We start from the raw sequence: 22543 nt of genomic DNA, 5'->3' as shown, positions 1-22543 counted from the left end.
ACGAGATCTCTCTTCCTACTATCCTACTATCCTACTTTCTACCATCCTACTATCCTACTAATATTATAAATGCGAAAGTTGTTTTGTTTGTTTGCCCTTCCTTCACGACCTAACTACTTGATTTTCACAATAGAGTTAGTTGAAATGACGGAGAGTAACAGGCTACTTTTAGTCCTGGAAATGATTTTTTATTGTAGGTAATAAGTTACAATGTGCAGACTAATTCATCGCGGATAACACTAACACTAGTCTATTATAAATAAAAATGTGTGTCTGTTTGTTTGTGTGCATACTTGTTTGTTTGTTTTTACAAAAAAATGTTTAAAATGTCATGGAGACAATTCATCTCAAACGCTCAAGTATTACGATTGGGAAAAATGCCAACGAAAACTGATGACAACCGTCATACAAAGGAAGGTTTCGTTTTTCGGTCACCTACACAGAGGACACCTGTACGAGTTTCCAAGGCTGATCGTTGAACGGAAAATTACCCGAAAAAAGACCCTGGGAGACCGAGGAAGAAGTGGTTCGACGATAAAAGAGAGTACGACACCGACATACCTAGTCAGAATTGAAGAAGATGGCACATCAGGCAACCTCTCTGGCGCAACGATGAGCGCTGTGAATTTATGTAGGAGGTCCCGGGTTCGAAGCCCGGCAGGGCCAATTCGGGAATATATAATTTCTTAATTTTCTCTAGTCTGGTCTGGTGGGAGCCTTTCTTACCAACTTTCCGACAAAGACGTGCCGCTAAGCAATTTAGTGTTCCAGTGCGAAGTCGCGTAGAAACCGATTAGGGGTATGACTACCGTACTCCCTAAAAGGTGTGCCCCCTACCATTTTAGACTGCATATTCACTTACCACCAGGTGAGATTGCAGTCAGTTAGTCCAACTAGTAGTAGAGTAAAAAAAAACTTTCATAATATATTTCCGGTATGGACTACTCGTTGTTATTAATACTGGTGAATCATAAAATAAATCATGACAAAAAGGAATGACAACGTAAATCATAAAACATTTGACATTGATAGTTTACAATTTCCTTGAAAAACTGTTAATAATTAATTTTTGCTCTTAAAAATATTTTTCTTAAATATAAAATAAATAAAGATGCAAAGTAGGAAGAAGAAAATAAAGCGGCACGATGTCGTATACGACAACGTGGATCGAGATGAAATCCCAAAAAGGGGATATTATTCCGAGCTGGTATCCAATATGACAAAGGACGATGACTCTAAGTTGGTTTTTGCTAAGAAACGTATGAAGCTTTTATTGCAGGTCGATCGTCATTTTATATTTTTAATTTATAAGCTTTTACTTTTTTCCAAGTTCTATTTTAACATAAATTAGTATTATTAATAGAAGTAGTATTTGCATTAATATTCAAAAATCCTTTGTTTGCGGACGCTAGCGTCATAATAGCAATCTATAAGCCAAATTTGCCCAAACCATCAAGTGTTTGATATTACATAATCAGTCAGTCAGTAAGTCGGTTAGTCAGTGAATCAGCGAATAAGTGAGTAATTGATATAGTGAAGTATTGAATAAGTGGGTAATAATCGAGTAAGGGACTAATTGAGTAAATGACTTGAATAATTTAGTAAGTCAGTGGGTAATTGAGTCGGTATCAATGGAGTTAGTGAAGAATTTAAGTGAGTCAGTCATTAAGTCGATCAGTCAGAGAGTCGGTCAGTCAGTAAGTCAATCAATCAGAGAGGCAGACAGTTAGCCAGTCCGTGAGTGAGTGAGCAGTCAGTCAGTGAGTTAGTCGGTGAGTTAGTCAGTCTCTCTTCAGCCTTATAATATTATCGTATACATGGAATTTATTTTAATGACTACTCAATAGCCATTTATAATTTTAGGCCAAAACAGACAAGTTGGCACCAATGCTGATGTCACTCCCGAGACCACAGAAACCAAAGCTCTTGTTGCCTCCAGGACGATGGACTACATACAGCGAGGATGACAGTATTGTAAGTCCAAACGACTAAGGGAAAGACTAAACTGTTGCATATAACCTGCGATTAAGAAGTGTGCCCAGTAGCGCGCACAGTATAAAACGGCACAAATTCTCCTCCTATACGAGTTACATATCAATGTTAGGGTATGCAGTGATTTTGTGCGTGCATGGAGTGCACGCCACTGAGTGCGCCTATGACCAAGTCTAGGCTGGCATGGGCAGGAGACATTTTTTTCCCCGGATATTACACCATTATGCTTCCCCCACTGCTTTATCAACTATCCGGCCGATTGGCGTAGTGGGCAGCGATCCTAGTTTCTGAGTCCAGGCCGTGGGCTCGATTCCCACAGCTGGAAAATGTTTGTGAGATGAGCATTAATGTTTTTCAGTGTCTGGGTGTTTATCTGTATATAATAAATATTTATGTATATTATTCATAAAAATATTAAGCAGTCAACTTAGTACCCATAACACAAGCTACGCTTACCTTGGGGCTAGGTGGTGATGTGTGTTGTATACCTATCTATTTATTATTATTTATTTATTTATCTATCCGAGCAGTGGCGTCACACGTCACCATCACACGTCGTCGATACTCGACTGTATACAGCCGAACAAAGACGCAAACACTTGGGACACTGAGAAGAACACTGACTATCTATTTATTATTATTTATTTATTTATTATTATTTATTTATTTATTTATTTATCTATCCGAGCAGTGGCGCATGTGTGCTAATAATGTTGCGATAAATTAAGTCTAATAAATTGGGATAAGTTTCCTATTCGCCGTTGCCGTGCTTTGGCATGTGGACACGTAAATTTTAACCCTTGCCAGAGGATATAATCGAGGGATATAATATTTCAAATTCAAATTCAAATTCAAATTCATTTATTTCAAGTAGGCCTACTTTATAAGCACTTTTGAAACGTCAAGTATGCATGTTTGTGTGACTCTACCACCGGTTCGGAAAGCAGATTCTACCGAGAAGAGCCGGCAAGAAACTCAGTAGTTGCTCTTTTCCAACATCAACATTTACAATCATTTTGCTATCTTGCGGGAGATGAGAGCGAGGCTGGCTGCTTCCATTCTACCTTGTCATTGAGGAATTCATCAAATGTATAGTAACCTCGCTGTACTAGATGCGTTTTTACACATTTTTTAAATGTATGCATTGGTAGGTCAAGAATTTCCTTAGGAATCATGTTGTAAAAGCGTATACTCAACCCCACAAAGGATTTATCTCCTAAATATGCTAAGGTAGCTAAGAACGCAGGTTAGGACGCCGCAGTGTGGCTTCTGCTTTGGAATAAATCTGCTGCTTGTCTTATCTCTCTAAATCTATTTTCTCTTTTATAATAATAAGAGGGAGAGAGAGAGAGAGAGAGACCTGGAACAACTAATAGCTGCGACGGTGTGCCGGAATGCTAAATCGCTTGGCAGAACGTCTTTGTCGGTAGGGTGGTAACTAGCCACGGTCGAAGCTTTGAACCAGACGCAAGAAGAAAAATTCAATAATTATAAGATCTATAGTGCCCCTGTCGGGGATTGAACCCGAGATCGCCACTCTTAAGGCCACAGCAATCACCACTGCGTCAAAATACCTAACCGAAAATGGCGAGTAACATTTTCGTGATCTAATTAAACCAATTAATCCTACCAATATTATAAATGTGAAAGTGCGGATGTTGTTGCTCGATCACTTAAAAACGGCTGAACGGATTTGGATGAAATTTGGCATGCATGCAGCCTTTGACATGGAAAAGAACATAGGCTACATTTTATCCCGATTCTTTATGTAGTTCCCGAGGTAAAATGAAAGTTGTTAACGAGTTTAGACCCAATTCTGAAGTCCACGCAGACGCGCCGGACAGAAGCTAGTTACTTATATTATCATAGCAGAAATGCACTGTTAGTCTTCGGTCATGTTTATTTTATACCCGTGGCGTTACAGGACGGGTAACAAGGCTCGCACGTATTTTCAGCATTCACCGCATAATTATTACTGCTAACGATGGCATGGTCTGCTACGTCGTCGATTCTCGCCTGTCTATCGCTGAACTAAAATGCAAACACATGTGTAGCTGAGAGGAAGCCAACGAGATACCCACATTATCAAATCTGGCACAATTGAGGTGATACAAAACTGGAGCATCGATACATACATTCATATGTTATATAAGTTTAACTCATATCCTTCCTATTCTTCTATCGACCTTCGGTCGTGTTTACTGCAAGATGCCCATCACACGTCGTCGATTCTCGACTGTATATAGCCGAACCAAGACGCAAACACTTGGAACACTGAGAAGAAGCCAACGAGTCCGGAATATCTACAGTTTTTCTGTTGCCAAACAGCATAGCTGTATTGTATAGAAGCAGGCGTTACTTCGCGGCGGAAATCCATGATATATTATCAAAATTAAGCTTAATTTGCTATACTCCGCGAAAAGCAGGAGAATCTGAATACAATGAACAATTATTCATTGTAAAGTCAACATCTCCTGATGATGCTCCGGTTTCGGAGCGAAACGTGCGTAGAGGGTGTATTGCCGAGGATCTGTTTGGTGTGGAGTATAAGGATTGAAGAAATTATAAATTACACCGGAGTATAGCAAATTAAGCTTAATTTTGATAATATAGCATAGCTGTATTCCGGTCTGAACGGCGTGGGTGCAATTACAAGGAAATGAAGTTAGAACTACGCCTCAGTTTGTTTGACATTTTTTTTTGTTCGACAGTTGAATTAGTCGTGAGTGTTCTTGAGCTATGTTTGATGAAAAACTACGCCACAAAATTACGGATTAAATATTTAATTTAGGCTGACTTTTTGTCCGGCGTGACTGTTTACCACCCTAGCGTGAAAGACGTGCCACCAATCACTTTAGTGTTCCATTATTCCGGATTAGGGATGTAGGTTTAATTTAACAGCTATCCTGCTATTTAGTACAAGGTCAAATTGCTGTCGAGGGAAGAACTTGCATTAAAATAAAACAAAATACAAAAATACCTACGCCTCAGATTGATGGGCATCGGGGGGCATTTTGTCGGACACGTTCCTTGCATGCCCTACGAATTTTTGTTCTACTCATTCTAATTTATAGGCATTTCAACTAAACATCAGATGGGCGACTTGCTTTAAATATAAATATAAATATACTACCACAATACACACATCGCCATCTAGCCCCAAAGTAAGCGTAGCTTGTGTTATGGGTACTAAGATGACTGATGAATATTTTTATGAATAATATACATAAATACTTATAATATATAGATAAAAAGACACTAAAAAACATCCGTGTTCATCACAAAAACATGTTCTAGTTTTGGGTATCGCACCTACGGCCATGGACTCAGAAAGCAGGGTCGCTGCGCCAGTCGGCCGTCATTGTACGTCAATTGTTAGAATTTTAAAAAGATAGAAGTTGTGAAGGTAGATTTGAGTATACTATATCATTGTTAGCTAAAATTTATTTTAAAATATTTTCAGCAATTCCCATTTGAAACATTTGTGCCGAAATTGCAGTTTTTGAGCGTTGTTTTACCCAAAGAACTACCAAGACTTGTCAAGATTGAAAGACTCCGAAGGAAATTTCTAGCTGCGAATATTAAGGTTAGTTCTGCTTTGCAGTTACTTTTTAAATATTCAAATTTAGTAATGTGATAACACACCCGGCTAAGTTTTGTCACCCGGCTATTTTTTTTGTGGGCTACTTCTTAGACCAGAGCGCGTTTAGAACATTCACTACCTTGTACAGATTTCTTATGGAATGTACAAATTATAAGTGCCATCTATGGGATTACTTGAGAAAGATATTTTTTATTTTGATAAATATATAATTAAAGAGTTTCTCTGGTCCTACGCGTCCTTCAACTCTGTCGATAATGTACTGAGCAATATATACTGACTTAATAAAAGCGCAGTTTTTGCTAGATGTAATTTTTTGGAATCTCTGCGCTCAACTACTTTTTTTTTTTTTTTTTTTTTTTTTAACGCTGGAAAATGCGTTTATGCATCCCCTCCGGAAACAGCGCATCCGAAGCTGCGCCGTTTCCGGAGGGGTATGTGGGACTCACTGGCATAAAGCGGCCAGAATACCCACTAAAACCCAGCGATGTTCCTACTCGTCGCCTAGTGACTGGGACATGGGAACACTTGCGCAATCTTCCACATCCCAGCCAGCGGCGTCTGCCGAGGCAGACCCTCCACAGGGGGACCTTTTCGAGGTCTCCAAACTCCGTCAGAGGCGTACCAGGAACATTCGGTGCGCCTCCCGACTCGAGGCCGTTTCTCGTCGGTCGACCGATACCTCAAATCAGTCGCCCGAGGCTCCTCGTTAGGGTGGCAGGTGGCGTTCGTGAGCACGTCGCCTGCGACCCGCTCTTCGGCGACGGAGAGGATCCGCGACTGCGTCCTCCTCCCGCCGCCGTTCCGCTGCCTCCTTCTGCGTCATGGGCGACGGCGTTCCAGGACCTCTCGCCGCTCACCATGGCACGAACAACAGTGGGCAGCGATAGATCGGGACCAACTATTGCCACCAGTGCGGCTCGCTGCATCGACCATTGAACGCACGAGTCCAGTGTGTGCTGTGCCGAGTCCTCGGCGTAACCGCACTCGTGGCACACCTCTGTGGGCTCACGTCTTGCGACCTTGCACAGATACCTCCCGAAGCATCCGTGCCCAGAGAGGATCTGCACAAGGTGGAAAGACAGAGAGCCGTGCTTCCGGCCCGTCCAGAGCCCGAGGACGGGCTGGATCGCCTCGATCGTACGGTGGCCGGCCGTCGGCGCAAGAAGCCGCTCCCGCCAACGAGCGACGAGATGGGCCTCCGCCGTTGACCGCCACGCACGATCACTCACCGGCGCAGGGTGCTCCCCCCTCAGCCGGGCATCCACCCTCCGCCAGTATGCGCTCGAGAGCATTTCGGCGTCCAAATCCCATGGCGGGGTCCCCGCCAATACACAGGCTGCCTCGCACGATATGGTGCGATACCCCCGTATCACTCTCACTGCCATGACCCTCTGCGGTTTTCGCAACAGGGCCCGAGTCAGAGCAGTCAGAGTGTCCGACCAAACGGGCGCCCCGTAGAGCGCCATGGACCGCACCACGCCCGCGTATAGGCGGCGACACCGCGAGCTCGGTCCGCCCAAGTTTGGCAGGAGCCGACTCAGGGCTCCAGCGGTTCCCACGAGCTTTGGGAGAAGACGCCGAAAGTGCTCTTCAAACGTCCATCGGCTGTCGAGGACGAGTCCTAGGTACTTCATCGTACGCTCAACACCGATGGAAACTCCACCCACCACCAATTCAGACCGGGCAGGGGGCGCTCTTCGAGGCCCATGAAAGCACAGGGCCTCAGATTTGTGCAAGGCTACCTCCAGACACAAAGTCCGAATTCTGGCTACGATATGGGCCACAGGCTCTGTGGCCCTACACCGAGCCTCCCAAAAGTTGCTGCCGCGAGCCGTCAGTAGGGAATCGTCGGCGTAGCAGATCACGTCAGCGCCCCACAGAACGGCTCCGCGCAGCACCCAGTCGTACCCGATGTTCCACAGGAGAGGCCCAAGAACCGAACCCTGTGGAACACCGCACGTCATTTCCCTCTCTGACCAGCCCCTGCTGGTCGGGTACCCGACCGATCGCTCAGAGAGGTAGGCCGCAACGATCCTCCTGAGGTAGAGAGGAACCGCATGGTACCTCAGCGCCTCCCTAATGCAGCCCCAGGGTAGGGTGTTGAAGGCATTGGCAATGTCAAGAGACACTGCCACCAACACCTCGTCCCGGGACACCGCAGTGTCCGCTAGGGCCCTCACACGCGCTATTGCGTCCATTGTGGACCTGCCACGGCGGAAGCCGAACTGATTTGCGCTGAGGTCAGGCCCCACTGTCTCCAAGTGGTGGACGAGGCGAGCTGCAATGACACGCTCGAAGAGCTTGCTCACCTCGTCCAGCAACACGATCGGTCGGTACGCCGACGGTTCGGGGGCCGGGCGTCCGTCCTTCCGGAGCAGAACCAGTTTCCCTCTTTTCCACTCTCCCGGAAACTGACCCTGCTCGAGACATGCACTAAACAAGGCCCGGACCCACGGCTCGAGCGGCCTTAAGGCTAGAGCCCAGGCATGGCCAGGGATGCCGTCGGGGCCTGGGGCGGTGTTTCTCGCGCGCATGCGCAGCACCGCCGCCCACAACTCTCCCTCTGTGACTGCGGGCGCGCCCGGGTTCCAGTCTCCCTCTACAATGGGAGGCGCCATACGAGGTGCCTCGCGTTCGGCTCTGTTTGTAAACAGAGCCGCAAACACCGACTCCAGGACAAGAGGCTGGAGACTCTGCGTGAGTGGAGGGGCCCAAGACCGGAGTTTCTTACGGACGGCCTTGTATGGCCTTCCGAATGGGTCACCATCCAATGTCTCCAGCATCTCGTCATCAGCCAGATCTTTGGCAACGCCGATGGCCGTACGCAACAATCTAACCGCGTCCCTGTAGAGGGAGTAGAGCCGCTCCTCTTCCATAAAGTGGCGTCTTCTCCGCCGGCGGCAACGGGTGTATTGGCGTCTCGCCGCCACGCAAGATCTGCGCAGCAACGTGAGCTCTCCAGACCACCAATACACCGCTCGCTTCGAGGGGACAGAGTGTACTCTCGGCATGGCCCCGTCGCAGATATGTGACATTGCCACGCCGAGACGTGCCACTTCCCCTTCCACATCTACCAAGTTGCCCTCTCGAGGTGCGGAAAACCACGCCTCGACGAGGGCAACCTCGACCAAAAAGTCCCGGTCAAGGCGCGACAGCGACCAACGAGGACCGTCCCCTCGCAAGGGGGTTGGACCGCTCGGGAATACTGAACTTGCGGAGATGCCGAACCTCAAGTATCTGTGGTCCGACAACGTCTCCACGTTCTCCAGCACCTCCCAGCCCCGAACACGGCGTGCCAGGGCAGCATCTGCGAAAGTGACGTCCACAATGGAGCCGCCCTGTTGCCGCACGCATGTGTTTACCGACCCTCGGTTTAAGACCGTGAGGCCAGTCGCTGTCGCCCATTCCTTCAGCTCTCGTCCACGTGGATCTGTCGCTGGACACCCCCATGCCACAGATTTTGCATTAAGGTCCCCAGCGACAAGAACGCGGCCGGGGCGTCTTCTGCTTATCAGGACGCCGACTTCAGCAAGAAACTGCTCGAAGTCAGCGAGACTCTTATTCGGCGAGAAGTACACTGCAACCACCATTACGTCGTCAATAAAGGCCGAGACGTATCCCCGACCTCGCACTACATTAACGAAGGCCGGGGAGCCCACTATGGACCGGGACGTCATGGCTACAACTCCGTCCGTATCTCCCACCCAATTATCCCCAGAAGGGACGCGGTAGGGCTCAGCTACCACGGCTACGTGGATCGACCACTCCGCCATGCTCTGAAAGAGGAGGTCCTGAGCTCTGGCGCAGTGGTTGATATTCACCTGGAGGAGGTTTAGGTCCATTATTAATCTTCAGCCATTGGAACCTCCTCAGTCCCCTGCTGCGTTTCCGCTTGCTGAGGTGAGCAAGAAGACTGCTCAGTAGCCTGGCCTGCCTTCCCTCTCTTCTTCTTGCCCTTCTGTGGGGATACGCAGGACTTGCTGCCCACGCGATGTTCCGCCGGTCTGCCATCCGCCGCACAGACCACGCAATGTGGTGAAGCGGAGCATTCACGGGCCTTATGACCCGGTTGGCCGCAGCGATAGCACAAACCACTGCGGTCGACCCCTGCCTTGCACTGGGCACCCATGTGCCCAGGTGCCAGGCACCGATAGCACATTAGGGGACGGGCGTCCAGCAACTTCACTTGCGTAGACACCCATCCCACGAGGAGCCTTCCTCCTGCTACGACCTTCTTGGCAGCTGCAACGGGACAGTGCACTAACACTGCCCCTAGCCCGTCGTAGCCACTGACAACTTCGCCAGCCCGCACTTGCTCGACAGGACATCCTCCTACCATTGCCACCGCAGCGATAACCTCGGTGCTGGTGACGGAGTCGTCCAGGCCTGTAATCCGCAGGTCAACAGACTTCGAAGGCCTAGAGACCCGAACGACCTCGTCACCCAAGACCTCTCTGAGCTTTTTAGCCAAGGAGTCCGCCTTCTCAGCACTGGAGGCCTCAGGGAATTCGAACAGGCGGCCTCCGGTCGCCGCCTTACGAAGTCGGACTCCTTGAGCACCAATGTCTGCTGCGTTTATATTCGCTTTCGCAGTGGCAATGACTTTTGCATAAGTCGCGCCTCTTTCTTTTGCCCCCGGTTGTAGCGTCAGTACTACTGCTGATGACCGAGGTGTGCTGAGTTTGCTGGCGCGACTTTTCACTTCAGGTCGTGTCTTAGGACCCACCTTCGTCCATTCCGTTGACTGGCTCTTTCCCTGGTGTAGGCCGGACTCCTGACCCCCTTTCTTTCTCCGTTTATTCTTCTTCTTTCTCTTCTTCCCCGCGGAAGGTGGGGTAGAAGAGGAAGTAGAAGGGTCTGGTGCCATCCGTGCTCGTGGCTGACTCGACGTGGACCCAGCTGGGTGCTGAGGTGGTGCCGAGGGCGACTGCCCTGCGGGCCTGCTTTGTCCAGATCGGGTGGATCCCGGAGGTGCGCCTTCAGTAGGCGGTTTTGCGGTGCCTGGTGCAGATCCCGAAGCCGCGGCAGCATATGTGCGCCCGTCTCGTCTTTTGTCGGTCGCCAAAGGCGGCCGGAGGTTCCTCTCCGGGAGGAGTCTGTCCTCTAGTGACTCCAGGCGGGCATTCAACATTCCTCCAACCTGGACCATCACCGTACGACAAATCTCCTCCAATGAAGGTGCAGCTGGGGTAACCCCAGTTTTGCCTTTTGAGGAGGACGCATTGCAGGGGGCGCCTCCTCTGTCTTGTCCGGGGAAGAGTGAGCGGAACCCTGCTTCCGCATACCCTCCATCTCTGTCCGTAATTGGGCCAGCTCTCTGCGGAGGCTAGCCATCTCGGCTTGCAGGCGTGTGTTGTCCGCCTGCAGTCGCCGCGTCTCATCCGAAACGGTGCGCGACCCGAGGACTTCTACTGTCTCCTTGATGGAAGCCGCAGCGTCTTTCAGGTCACGCACGAAGGTGCCCTTCAAGTGGGCAGACTTAGTAGCCACCTTTCTGATGAGGTCCAAGTCTTCCCAGACTTGGTCCTGCAGCCGGGCTGCGGTCTTCTCGTCCACACGCTGCCCAACTGGAGATAGCTCTTCTTTACGCGTCTCCCGCCGGAAACGGGCGACAGCAGCCTCCTTGAGGAGGTCATCCTCCGCCTTTTGTTTGGCCTGGGCTTTCACCTCGGCTCTTTTCTCCAAATTAAGGGCCTCCCTGGCCTTGCCCAGGCCGACATAACGCCCATGGGTAGGTGGACGCCCTCTTCCTCTTACAGGGACTGGTGTCCCCGGCCTTTCCTCGTCAGTCGACATATCATCGCCCTCACTGAGGCGTGGGCGCTTCACTCCTGTCATATCGGACACTGAAAACACCACCGACGAGCCTGAGCCCGATCTGGGCCTGCTCTCGACGGTTATAAGGCTGCAGTCGGATTCCGACGCCGCCTCTTCAGTTCCGCTCCTCTTCCTCCCCCCTTCTCCTACATCCATCCAAAATTTCCCCCCCCAATCCTAACTCTTCCTCCTTACGCATTTCTCTCTCGTGCTTTTCAGCTAGGAGTTCGCACCTCTCTAAGGCAACTACCAATTCTTTCCCCCCTTGCACGTTTCCATCTATCCCTAAACCCCACACAATCTTCTCCTCTTCCTTACGAATGGTGGCCCCCCCGTATACATGGGGCCGATGCGCCACTAGTGACGCACCAAGGGATTCCCCCTCGCGGGGACCCTCCCGGGTAGATTTATTTCCAATTCGTACTTCCATTTTTGTTTTTTAGGCCTAATGGGGACCCTCCCCAGACACCCTAGTGGCTGCACTCCCAGCAACCATGCATCCCATCGGCGGGCATCAAACCTTAGGATTGGGGTAATTTTTTATAGAGGTTGTCTTCCTCGCAGCCCCACGCTCAGTGCGCGGGACCCCCGGTTCCGCTCAGTGCGGATTACGGGTTGCCCGACGGTGGCCGAAGCCAGCGCTCACCGGCCATGAAGATCGGAGAGCCCGCCGCGCTGGGCGTTTCCACCCACACCGGTGATTTTTTACCGAGGTTGTCCTTCCTCACGGCCTGTAAGGCCCCACCCTCAGTGGCAGCGCACAGAAGCGCCCCACCCCGCCTCGTGCTAGTTTTGGTTCGCGCCGGGTTTCCCCGGTACCCCCCATATCTGGGAGGCGTTCCCCTATCCACCACCCGGGGACGCGCCCGATGGGGGACTAGCAACCCCACACGGGGTCTCATACTTTACCTCACCTAACCCAATAAAATAATTTAAATTGCCTTAAAAATATAATTACATCCATTATTCATTTATTTTTTACATCCCACTTTAAATTTACAAGAAATCGTTATGTAAAAATTAACAAAGAATATCAAGGTCTCAGACCACCATGTCGGAGGTGTCCTGCTATTCTTTCCCAAAGGAAGAATAATTTAAAAAAAACCCCTTAATTTACCACATTTTACCCCATCTTACCCAGTGGCGTGCATAGAGGGTATGCACAGGGTATGCAGATGATATAAAATGTAGAAAATCCCCAGTACGAGTTATGAAAACTTAAGGGTAGGCTTTTTATAACTCTTACAATGCCTAATCCTCAACTTTTTTTATGAGTCATACTGGTTTCTTATTCTTTTTTATCACCTGCCCGCTTAGTGCGTACCCTGGGCATACCATGGACATACCCTGTATGCACGCCACTGATCTCACCTCGTCTTACCTTACCGGCAATTTTGAAACAGAAAATTTATTATGAAAATTAAGCTTAATTTGTTATACTCCGCGAACAGCAGGAGAATCTGTATGGTGTAATTTATAATTACTTCAATCCGTATATTCCACACCAAACAGATCCTTGGCAATGTATCCTCTACGCACGTTTCGACTTTACAATGAATAATTGTTAACAATTATTCATTGTAAAGTCAACATCTCCTGAGGATGCTCCGGTTTCGGAGCGAAACGTGCGTAGAGGTTACATTGCCGAGGATCTGTTTGGTGTGGAGTATACGGATTGAAGAAATTATAAATTACACCATACAGATTCTCCTGCTGTTCGCGGAGTATAGCAAATTAAGCTTAATTTTCATATTATATTAAGGATTTCCGCAAAGTAACGCCTGCTTGTATCCAATAACAGAAAATGTTACGGGAGCGAGGCATACAGCCTTATACTCTAATACCTCCTTCTGAGTACCCATTGACGAATGAGGAGTACTACAGCCTGTACAGCATCTATCCTAAGATGGACTTGGAACCATTTGATAATACTGATTATGACTGCAGGTAAGTTTTTTTATACCACTACAGTAAGCCAACTGCAACCTCACCCGGTGGAATACAGGTTGATGAAGGTAGCGGGGTAACTAGCAGTTGGTAAGCGATGATGCAGCCTAAGGTGGAGCGCGCTTGCCTAGAAGATGCATATTCACTCTTGATTTGAAGGTACTCATATTGTAGCCACTGGGTAAAATGGAAGCTGGAAAAGCATTCCAGATCCTAGCGGTGCGGATCAGAATTAAATTTAACCCATTCCCCTAATCGGTAGAACGCAGTCAGTGGCGTGCACTTCATACATGCACAAAAGCACTGCATACCCTAAAATTGAAATATAGCCCGTATAAGAGGAGGATTTTTTCCATTTTCCTGGTGTATGCATACCCTGGTAAGCAACCCAGTGCACGCCACTGAACGCAGTATCATACCGGAACGCTAAAACGTATGGCGGTATGATTTTGACAGAAGTCTCCAACCAGACCATGCATGGGGTACTATATGAGGTACGTACCTTGTAATATATAACAAAGGTTGTTAGCTATTATAGGGTAACTCTCAAAATGAATTACTTCACCTTTGGAGTTCACTCTCTTTGGAGATTTGATAAAACTGTATGCTAAAAAAAGTCGTTCTATATTATTTTTGTGTGTGAGTGCGTGTGTTTGTGTGTGCGTGTGTCTGTGTGATTTCAGGAGCTACCAAACGGGGACGCCAGATTTTTTTCTTGACAGTTGAATTAGTCAATAGTTTTCTTAGTTCTTGATAAAAAACGGTCCAAAATGGCCGCCGCCACAAATTGACGGAATTTATATCCCTCAATATGGGTATCAAGTGAAAGGCTTGACTAGTAGTATACTATACATAATGTTAACATTTTTTTTTACAAATCCCTCAATTTACAGTGTCGCGGGTTTTTAAACTTTTAATTTATTACATTTGCTATTTCTTAGGATTCCAGAAGAATGGTTAAACCTGGGTTTTATTGAAGGCGAACAATATCCGTGTCCAGGATTAGCTTTCATACCAAGAGTGGAAGGAAAGGCCACCAAACCGTATTCAGATTTGTTACAGATGCTAAACAACTCTTACGAGGTAATTATTTGAGAGTATAATTTATAAATTTTATTAGTGTTTTCACCTACACTTGGAGGAATTATTAATTTTATAAATTTAAAATGCATATAAAATTTTTCGGAACCGAAAGGATTTGAACCTGCGACACTCTGGCAATCGCAGCCCCAGCGCTTTAACCACAAAGCTACAGCTCTCCTTACGGCGTTGCGAAATTATATAAAAGCAAAGTGTCATATCTTGTTTCAAACCTGTCTCACTCTAATATGGACCTTTGGAAAGGTAGATGAAAACTGCAATGTTTCCTACTTGATGGCGCAACAGTCGTTATAAAACTGATATAAAAGGCATATACTAATTTCGGCCTCGGCGGTAGGAGAATCGTAGCTTAGTAGTTAAAGTGCTCATGCCGCGATTACCAGAGAGTCACAGGTTCAATTTCTACAGGTTACGAAAATTTTAAATTTATAAAGTTGTTATTATTATTTAATTATATTTAGATTTAGCTTTCCAAGGGCTTACCGTATCGGCATACCCCGATTAAGCCCACTACCATCTTAACTTAGCATCATCACTTATCACCATGTGAGGTTTTTTATCCCCCTGCAAGTTAACCCTTGTAACTTATAGAGGGTTAAAAAAAATTGGTTGTCTGTAAAGTCGGCTTACTGACGATAGTTGAACGTGACAACGTCGTAAGAAAATACTGATGGAATGGTTGCATTTTTCAAACGAAAATTTTATTTTTTTTTGTTTGATAGATATTATCGTTGCTATAAACAACTGACACCACATTCACTTTTCACTGCACTTCATCCTTGCCGAAAACATGTTAACGTATTATTGTATAGAAGCTGTCCACGCGGACGCATCGCTCACTCAAGTAGGTGAGAGACAGATGTCGAACGCGGAGGCCGACTGTGCCTCTTTGTCGCTCGTTCCGCGCTCTCGCTAACACTTCAAGCCTTGAACGCCTCATAGCGAGGTAACGCCGCATACGTCATGTTTTTTCGTGCGTGCAGCCGGCTCCATCGAATTATAAGACGTTGTCACGTCAAAAATGATTATATCAAATCTCATCATCATCATCATCATCATTGTTTCACTGTCACGTGCGGCAACAGCCACTTGCTCTATTATGCGTTCACAGTGTGGATATGTAATGTTACCGTCAAGTTTAAGCAATATTGCAGGGTGGCCTTACTTTAAGATAGTCAAGATAAGCATCCAGATCGTTCCTACTGTTGTCTTCGAATATCAGATCTAACCATGTGACAACGGCCTCTCCAGTATTAGACAACAGAGGTCAAAAAACGTGATAAATTTCTGAGAACTTTTCAAGGTAGTTTACCATGAGCCCGATAAGAAAACTGTCACTTAGCGATATAGACAGCTATTTCCCGAGTATCTCATAAAAAATGAGGAGATCCGTCCAAGGAAATAGGGTCACTGACATGTGAGTGAAGTTCTTAAGTGAAGCACATGTATCAATGGGCGGGACATAAAGCGAAGTTAAGGCACGCACGTGGATTTTGCAAATCACTACAAAAAGACAATGTTCATTCAATTACGGATATACGATTAATGCTAAAAAGTTCTGGACTTTTGGTAGTGACAATTGAATTAAATTGAACATAAGACAGTCGAAATCACTGGGTATATTTAAAAATGCTGTTAAGGCTCATTTTCTCGCTCAATAAAGACGACTATTATTTATTTATCTACTCTAACTCATGTTCAAGTATTTATGGAATGTTATAGTATGTATTAGTATATTTATTTTTTATATTTATTATTAGTATTGTAGTATTTGTGTCTGGTTTATGTATTAGTATGTAGTTATTCGTATGTATGTTTAACAGTGTAGTCTACAAAAATACCCAAGTTCATTCACTTACGGATATACGATTAAGACTGAAAAAGCAATAAGTTCTGGACTTTTGGTAGTGACGATTGAATCAAAGCTACTGAATTTTGGAATGCACTCCCGTTGAACCCGTTGACTATTATTTATTTATCTAATCTAACTCATATTTAAGTATTTATGGAATGTTAAAGAATGTAGTGTAGTATATTTATTTTTTATATTTATTAATAGTATTGTTGTATTTGTGTAGTCTGGTTTATGTATTCGTATGTATGTTAAAAGTGTATCCCACCTTTTCGTTTTTCTTTCTATTTTCCTAATCCTAACGGTGCCTGGCAGAGATCGCTACTTAGCGATAAAGCCGCCTTTTGTATCCTGCTTCATTCTTGAAGTGTTTTCTTTTTTTTTTGTTTTTCTGAATAATGTGGTGTACAAATAAAGAGTGTAAATAAATAAATTGAATGGCAGTTCGGACCTTAAATAGATATATCTAGAGTTACGTAACACGAATGTACCATTCTATAGACATGATGGCAGTAACAAAGAATCATTGAAATATAGTATTTATATATTTATGTATTATTATATATGACTCATTTATTATCAAAAACGTATTTGTATGTATATTCGTAGTGAGGTTGTTGTTTATTTTCAACTAGCGTACCCAACCCGCTTCGCCGGGCTAGATTTTGTTTTATTTTATTTAAACAATAAACTTACATCATTAAATTTTTAATGTAAGTCTCATAATATATTAAATCATTTATTTCTCTTCGTATTCATTCTCTTCTATTCTCTTCTCGAGCGGGTGAAGATCATTATCTACACCCATGTACACCCATCAATAGAATATCATCATAGTAAATAAAAGCTGTATTTGACAGTTTGACCGTTCAAAAATAGGAGTGCTCCGATCGTCACCAAACTTTACAGGATTACTCGCCAGGTCAATCCGGAGATTCCCTGAAAGTTTCATTGAAATCGGTCCAGCCGTTTCGGAGCCTATACGGAACATACCCACACACTTTCTCTTTTATATATATATATAAAAGAGAAAGTGTGTGTGTGTGTGTGTGTATAATAGATAAATATTAAAATAATACTGCTTTAAGTGATGGTTTCAAGCAACTCGAATCTTATAGACAAGAGGGTGTTATAATATTCTTCTTTGCAATTCACAATTAAAAATCCCTTTATTTCAGTGGACTAATGTAGCAGCATTCGGCTACGACAAAGGCACGGAAAAATGGGAAATTATGGCTTTAGACGGATCGAAACGTCGATTCAAGTAAGACATGACAATTTCAAAACTTAATAAAGCAGACCAAGCAAATAAAGCTTACATTTATTAATATAGTATTTTATTTTTAATTGTTTTTTTCTTTTCTTGTGTGTTTCTTGTATTGTTTCTAAGTTTGTGCAATAAAGTATTCTTAATAAATAAATAAATGAAAATAGTATATTATGCACCAAGTACGGTAAGATTACATTTCGATGTTACAAGGTCCACGTTATAGAAAACTTTGATGAAAAAACCCTTAATTCACTGACTAAGCTGAATCGTAGTGCAAGGTGCGTACTTTTACATTTGATAACTGCTTTGAAAAAAAATACACATACATACAATATTAGATTTGTATTTGTAGACAAAAACTAGTTACCACCCTAATGACAAAGACGTGCGACTTAGCGATTAAGATAATTATATACTTATACTAGCGGACCCCAGCGCCATCTGATCTGTCGGGCTGATTTGTGAATCTAAACCATCCAGGGTGCCACCCGAACGCATACCAAAAAAATCATTCAAATCGGTCCAGCCGTTTAGGAGGAGTTCAGTGACATACACACGCACACAAGAAACATACATATAAGATTACTAGCGGACCCCAACGCCATCTGTAGGGCTGATTTGTGAATCTAAACCATCCAGGGTGCCACCCAAACGCATACTAAAAAAATCATTCAAATCGGTCCAGCCGTTTAGGAGGAGTTCAGTGACATACACACGCACACAAGAAATATATATATAAAGATATGTGTAATATAAAGTATATAAATATAGAATTAATAAACCAGCGTTGGATTTGATTCTTTAACACAAACCAATAAACGCTGTGCCTGAAGGTTAGGGGTGTTCTCAACTACCAGTATCTAATAAAGATACAAGTAATAGCCAGGTTGCTTTTTATTAGTTTCAAATTACAATGTGAGATGGTGCTAACAAAAAAAACACCCGGTTAAGTTCGTTGCCTTCTTCTTAAATCCTCGTAGCTTTAGTTTTAAGATCACGAACGTAGTTATCGCCATCATCTCACTACCGTGTACGCATGTTTTCTGTACCTACCGTACGCATCCAAACTGCCATCTATGGGCCTATCTGAATTAAGAAATATATGACTTTAACTTAATTTCAGTGTACCACGTATCCGATTGATGTTCAAGGCTGATGACCCTGAAACGTTTGCGGAGCGTGTAAAGTTTGCGGTCGATTTACGTAAAGAAGTAGAGAATAATTTCCGGTAAGTAAATTTTTTCCCCTTAGTTCTTCCTAGTCATGCATTCTGGGTAGAATGGTCTAAGCTAGTAGTATGATGACAATGGCGTAAGTTCAAAATCTATATCTCTGTTGCATATAGTTAATTTTAGTTTACTGTCCCCATCATCATATCTACCAAACACAGGGCAGGGATATCCTCCCACATTGAGAAGGGTTTGGGCCGTAGTCCACCACGCTGGCCCAGTGCGGATTGGTGGACTTCACACGCTTTTGAAAACCTATGGAGAACTCTCAGGCAAGCAGGTTTCCTCACGATCTTTTCCTTCACCGTTGAAGGAAGTGTTTTTTCATTTGCTTAAAACGCACATAACTTGCTGTGCACGCACCAAATTGTACTCTCTTGATACGTATTTATATCTTTGTAACTACTTTCTTTTCTTTGGTGTACAATAAAAGTGTATTCATGCATTCATTCATTCAACTTTTAGAGGTGGGGCTAGGATTCAAACTCGCCCCCCCAAAGTGCTAAATTCCTAACCACTGGGTTATCACACTGTATATCACTATAATTAAACTTATCAATAGAGTAAATAGTTCAAAGGAACTTAAAGCAAGTATAAACTAAGATAACTCTATTTATAATACGGTAGGTTTTAAGTTTATTTTATCAAAGCACTAGGAGACGCGGGCTTCCCGTTTTATCATCCGTACACTACACTTTCGAGCTCGCGTCTACCTTCCGGGGCACACTACTCAGCAGCGTGTATTGAACCCGAGCATCGATCGAGTTAGCGAGAATCGGAGAAGGTAAGTGGGAAGGGGAGCCGACTACGATTATAGATCATCTTGCTACAAATTTACTTATTACGATTGACCATTGAACTTTGGAATCATTTTAAACTGATGCGTATTCATCTTTTCACAGATTCTACTTATATTTAGATTGTTTGATCCTCGAAGGGCTACCTCGAATGCCATTAAGTTTCATGCCTGCAATATTAAAGATGGTCTTAATTCACCAACAAGCCAAGGATGTGGACCAAGAACATCTTCAAGGACTCAAACAAGAGGTAAATATTATATACATAAGCTATGCTACGCTAAATATGGGCGTCATAAAAAGGCTCACTCAGCGAGCGATGGAAAGAGCTATGTTAGGAGTATCTCTACGTGATCAAATCAGAAATGAGGAGATCCGTGGAAGAACTAAAGTTACCGACGGGCGGGGCACATAGCTCGGAGAACCGATGGACGTTGGGGTTCCAAGGTGTTGGAGTGGCAACCCCGAACTGGTAAGCGCAGTGTTGGTCGACCCCGCACCTTGGGACCCCAACGTCCATCCTTTCTCCGAACGATGTGGCCGGCTCATTGCCACTTCAGCTTCGCGACTCGTTGCGCTATGTCGGTAACTCTGGTTCTGCTACGAATCTCCACATTTCTGATTCGATTCTATTGCTTGGTGAAATATATTTTACATTCGATTGCATGTACTTGCTCGATACTTTTCCTGTTTAAGACCTAGTGCAATTATCAAAATTAAGCTTAATTTGCTATACTCCGCGAAAAGCACGAGAATCTGTGTGGTGTAATTTATAATTTCTCCAATCCTTATACTCCACACCAAACAGATCTTCGGCAATATACCCTCTACGCACGTTTCGCTCCGAAACCGGAGCATCCTCAGGAGATGTTGACTTTACAATGATTAATTTTTAAGTCTTAATTTTTATTAATTTTGATAATATATCATGGATTTCCGCAAAGTAACGCCTGCTTCTATCCAATACCTAGTGCAATGCCCCACGGCCACCCACTGAGAAGTAAAGGCGCCATTATGGACAACAGTTTCAAACTCCATAAAGATAAACCGCATTTGAGAGATTGTCAAGGTGTTTTTATCTGTTTCACAACAGGTAGATAATAACTACAGGAAAATAGAAGGAAAGATGAAAATAATCAATACAATCCTGAAGTATCCCAGTTTATATAACTTTATTAAACCGCCTTCTAAGGAGTACGTGCCCCCGGTACCGGATTATGGTAAGCGACACACCCAACTACGGATAAACAAGAGATGGGTAATGTATATAATATTAGGTAGTACAATAATGACAATGTAAGTATGTTTTGAAAACTTGTATTGTGCAAATTGTTGAATCGTCTGTAAATCAAGTGATACTATAAACTGAAATTGTAAAAAGGCACCCCCGATGCAGGAATACCTAGTATGGGTACCATCGGATACATTGAATATTGAAACGAAACAACGTTTTTTTCAGAAATAAGCGGAAGTAAAACTTCCCAGCATGGCTATCATGGGCAGGCGACAATTTATCTCCCCGGGGAAAGAATAAAAATGTATCTTCTCCCACAGCTTTATCAACTCTCAGAGCACTGGCGCACAAGTGGAAATAATATCCAAATAAAATATTATGTGTGATAATAAACGGGGGTAAACTTCTCCTATTCCATGTTCCCGTGCTTTAGCAGGTGGACACGTTAATTATAAATAAAATCATTTTATTGCAGGTCAGGGACCCATATACAAAATTTAACACAAAATAAATATAAAAGAGAGATTTTAAAAATAAATAAATAAAGAAAAAAAAACAGTGATTAATAAAAATCTAGAATTAAAAATTACAATAAATTAAATTTCAATTAAAATTAAAATTAAAATCCAACTATGTTATATTATTTCGTGTTTGGAATCTGGTGCACTTTTCGCCAATGTTTAATGAATACGCTGTCAGGGGATGCCTGATATAATTTTTGTCCCCTGCCTGCGCTAGCCCTGCAGGACGAGATCTGTCAAAAATAACTTTAACCACGATTTGATAGGTCGTTACCCATGCGATATGGTGGACTTTGCCGGAAGATTACAACACAACCAATGGTTCTCACTTTACGTGCTCACGGAATCCGTCTCCTGTATACACATGGTTGTGGATGAATGTCTGAAGGTAAAGAGAAGCAATTTTTTTCTTTATTTTAAGTATCATCTCAAACCATGGAGTATATAAAAGTTACTCATCTCCAAGGTTGCTCTAACGAGTATGTCACGCCTACATAGTGCCTACATCGGTTCTATAAATTAACCACAGTACGTCAACTGCTGAACATAGGTCTAGTGATTTCAACTCGCTGCGGTTTTGTGCCGCTTGTATCCAGCGAATCATTTTAGTTCGTCTGTCAAACTAGTGGGGTCTATTCACACTGTGCTTTCCAGTGCGGGGTCGCCAGTCTAGCTCTATGGGACCCCAACGTCCATCGGTTCTCCGTAGCTATAATCTATAAATAATGTGAAAACAAAAATCTACACACACGTTCATACGCACACACGTACCTACACCTGTAGCTGTTATTTTAAGTCATAAGAAATAGTTATTATTTTTTGTATATAAATATAAATAAATATATACTATGACAATACACACATTGCCACATAGCCCCAAAGTAAGCGTAGCTTGTGTTATGGGTACTAAGATAGCTGATGTATATTTTTTTATGAATATAATACACATAAATACTTATAATATACAGATAAACACCCAGACACTAAAAAACATCCATGTTCATCACACAGACATTTTCCAGTTGTGGGAATCGAACCCACGACCTTGGACCCAGAAAGCAGGGTCGCTGCCCACTGCGCCACCCGGCCGTCGATTGATTATATACACACATATCGAATTGATTGTATATGTATTTTTTTTTTGTTCTAGATATATAGTTTTTATGTATTTATAGATAT

General features: G+C 44.2%; 1 protein-coding gene across 1 annotated transcript in view; it reads left to right on the top strand.

Annotated features, from left to right (window-relative positions):
- The first annotated feature begins 1111 nt into the window (after positions 1–1111).
- LOC120634944 (dynein heavy chain 1, axonemal-like) overlaps positions 1112–22543 on the top strand; it is a 117053-nt gene continuing 95621 nt past the window's right edge. Inside the window, exons 1-10 of the mRNA XM_039905841.1 lie at positions 1112–1279; positions 1864–1974; positions 5456–5578; positions 13215–13360; positions 14302–14443; positions 17492–17577; positions 18707–18811; positions 19715–19859; positions 20703–20829; positions 21631–21752. Of these exons, the coding sequence (XP_039761775.1) occupies positions 1112–1279; positions 1864–1974; positions 5456–5578; positions 13215–13360; positions 14302–14443; positions 17492–17577; positions 18707–18811; positions 19715–19859; positions 20703–20829; positions 21631–21752 (1275 nt within the window). The remainder of the gene's footprint in view (positions 1280–1863; positions 1975–5455; positions 5579–13214; positions 13361–14301; positions 14444–17491; positions 17578–18706; positions 18812–19714; positions 19860–20702; positions 20830–21630; positions 21753–22543) is intronic.

The sequence above is a fragment of the Pararge aegeria genome, chromosome 25 (assembly GCF_905163445.1).
Source record: "Pararge aegeria chromosome 25, ilParAegt1.1, whole genome shotgun sequence".
Taxonomy (NCBI): domain Eukaryota; kingdom Metazoa; phylum Arthropoda; class Insecta; order Lepidoptera; family Nymphalidae; genus Pararge; species Pararge aegeria.
The sequence above is the reverse complement of the archived record's forward strand: the minus strand, read 5'-3'. Positions and strand labels throughout refer to the sequence as shown.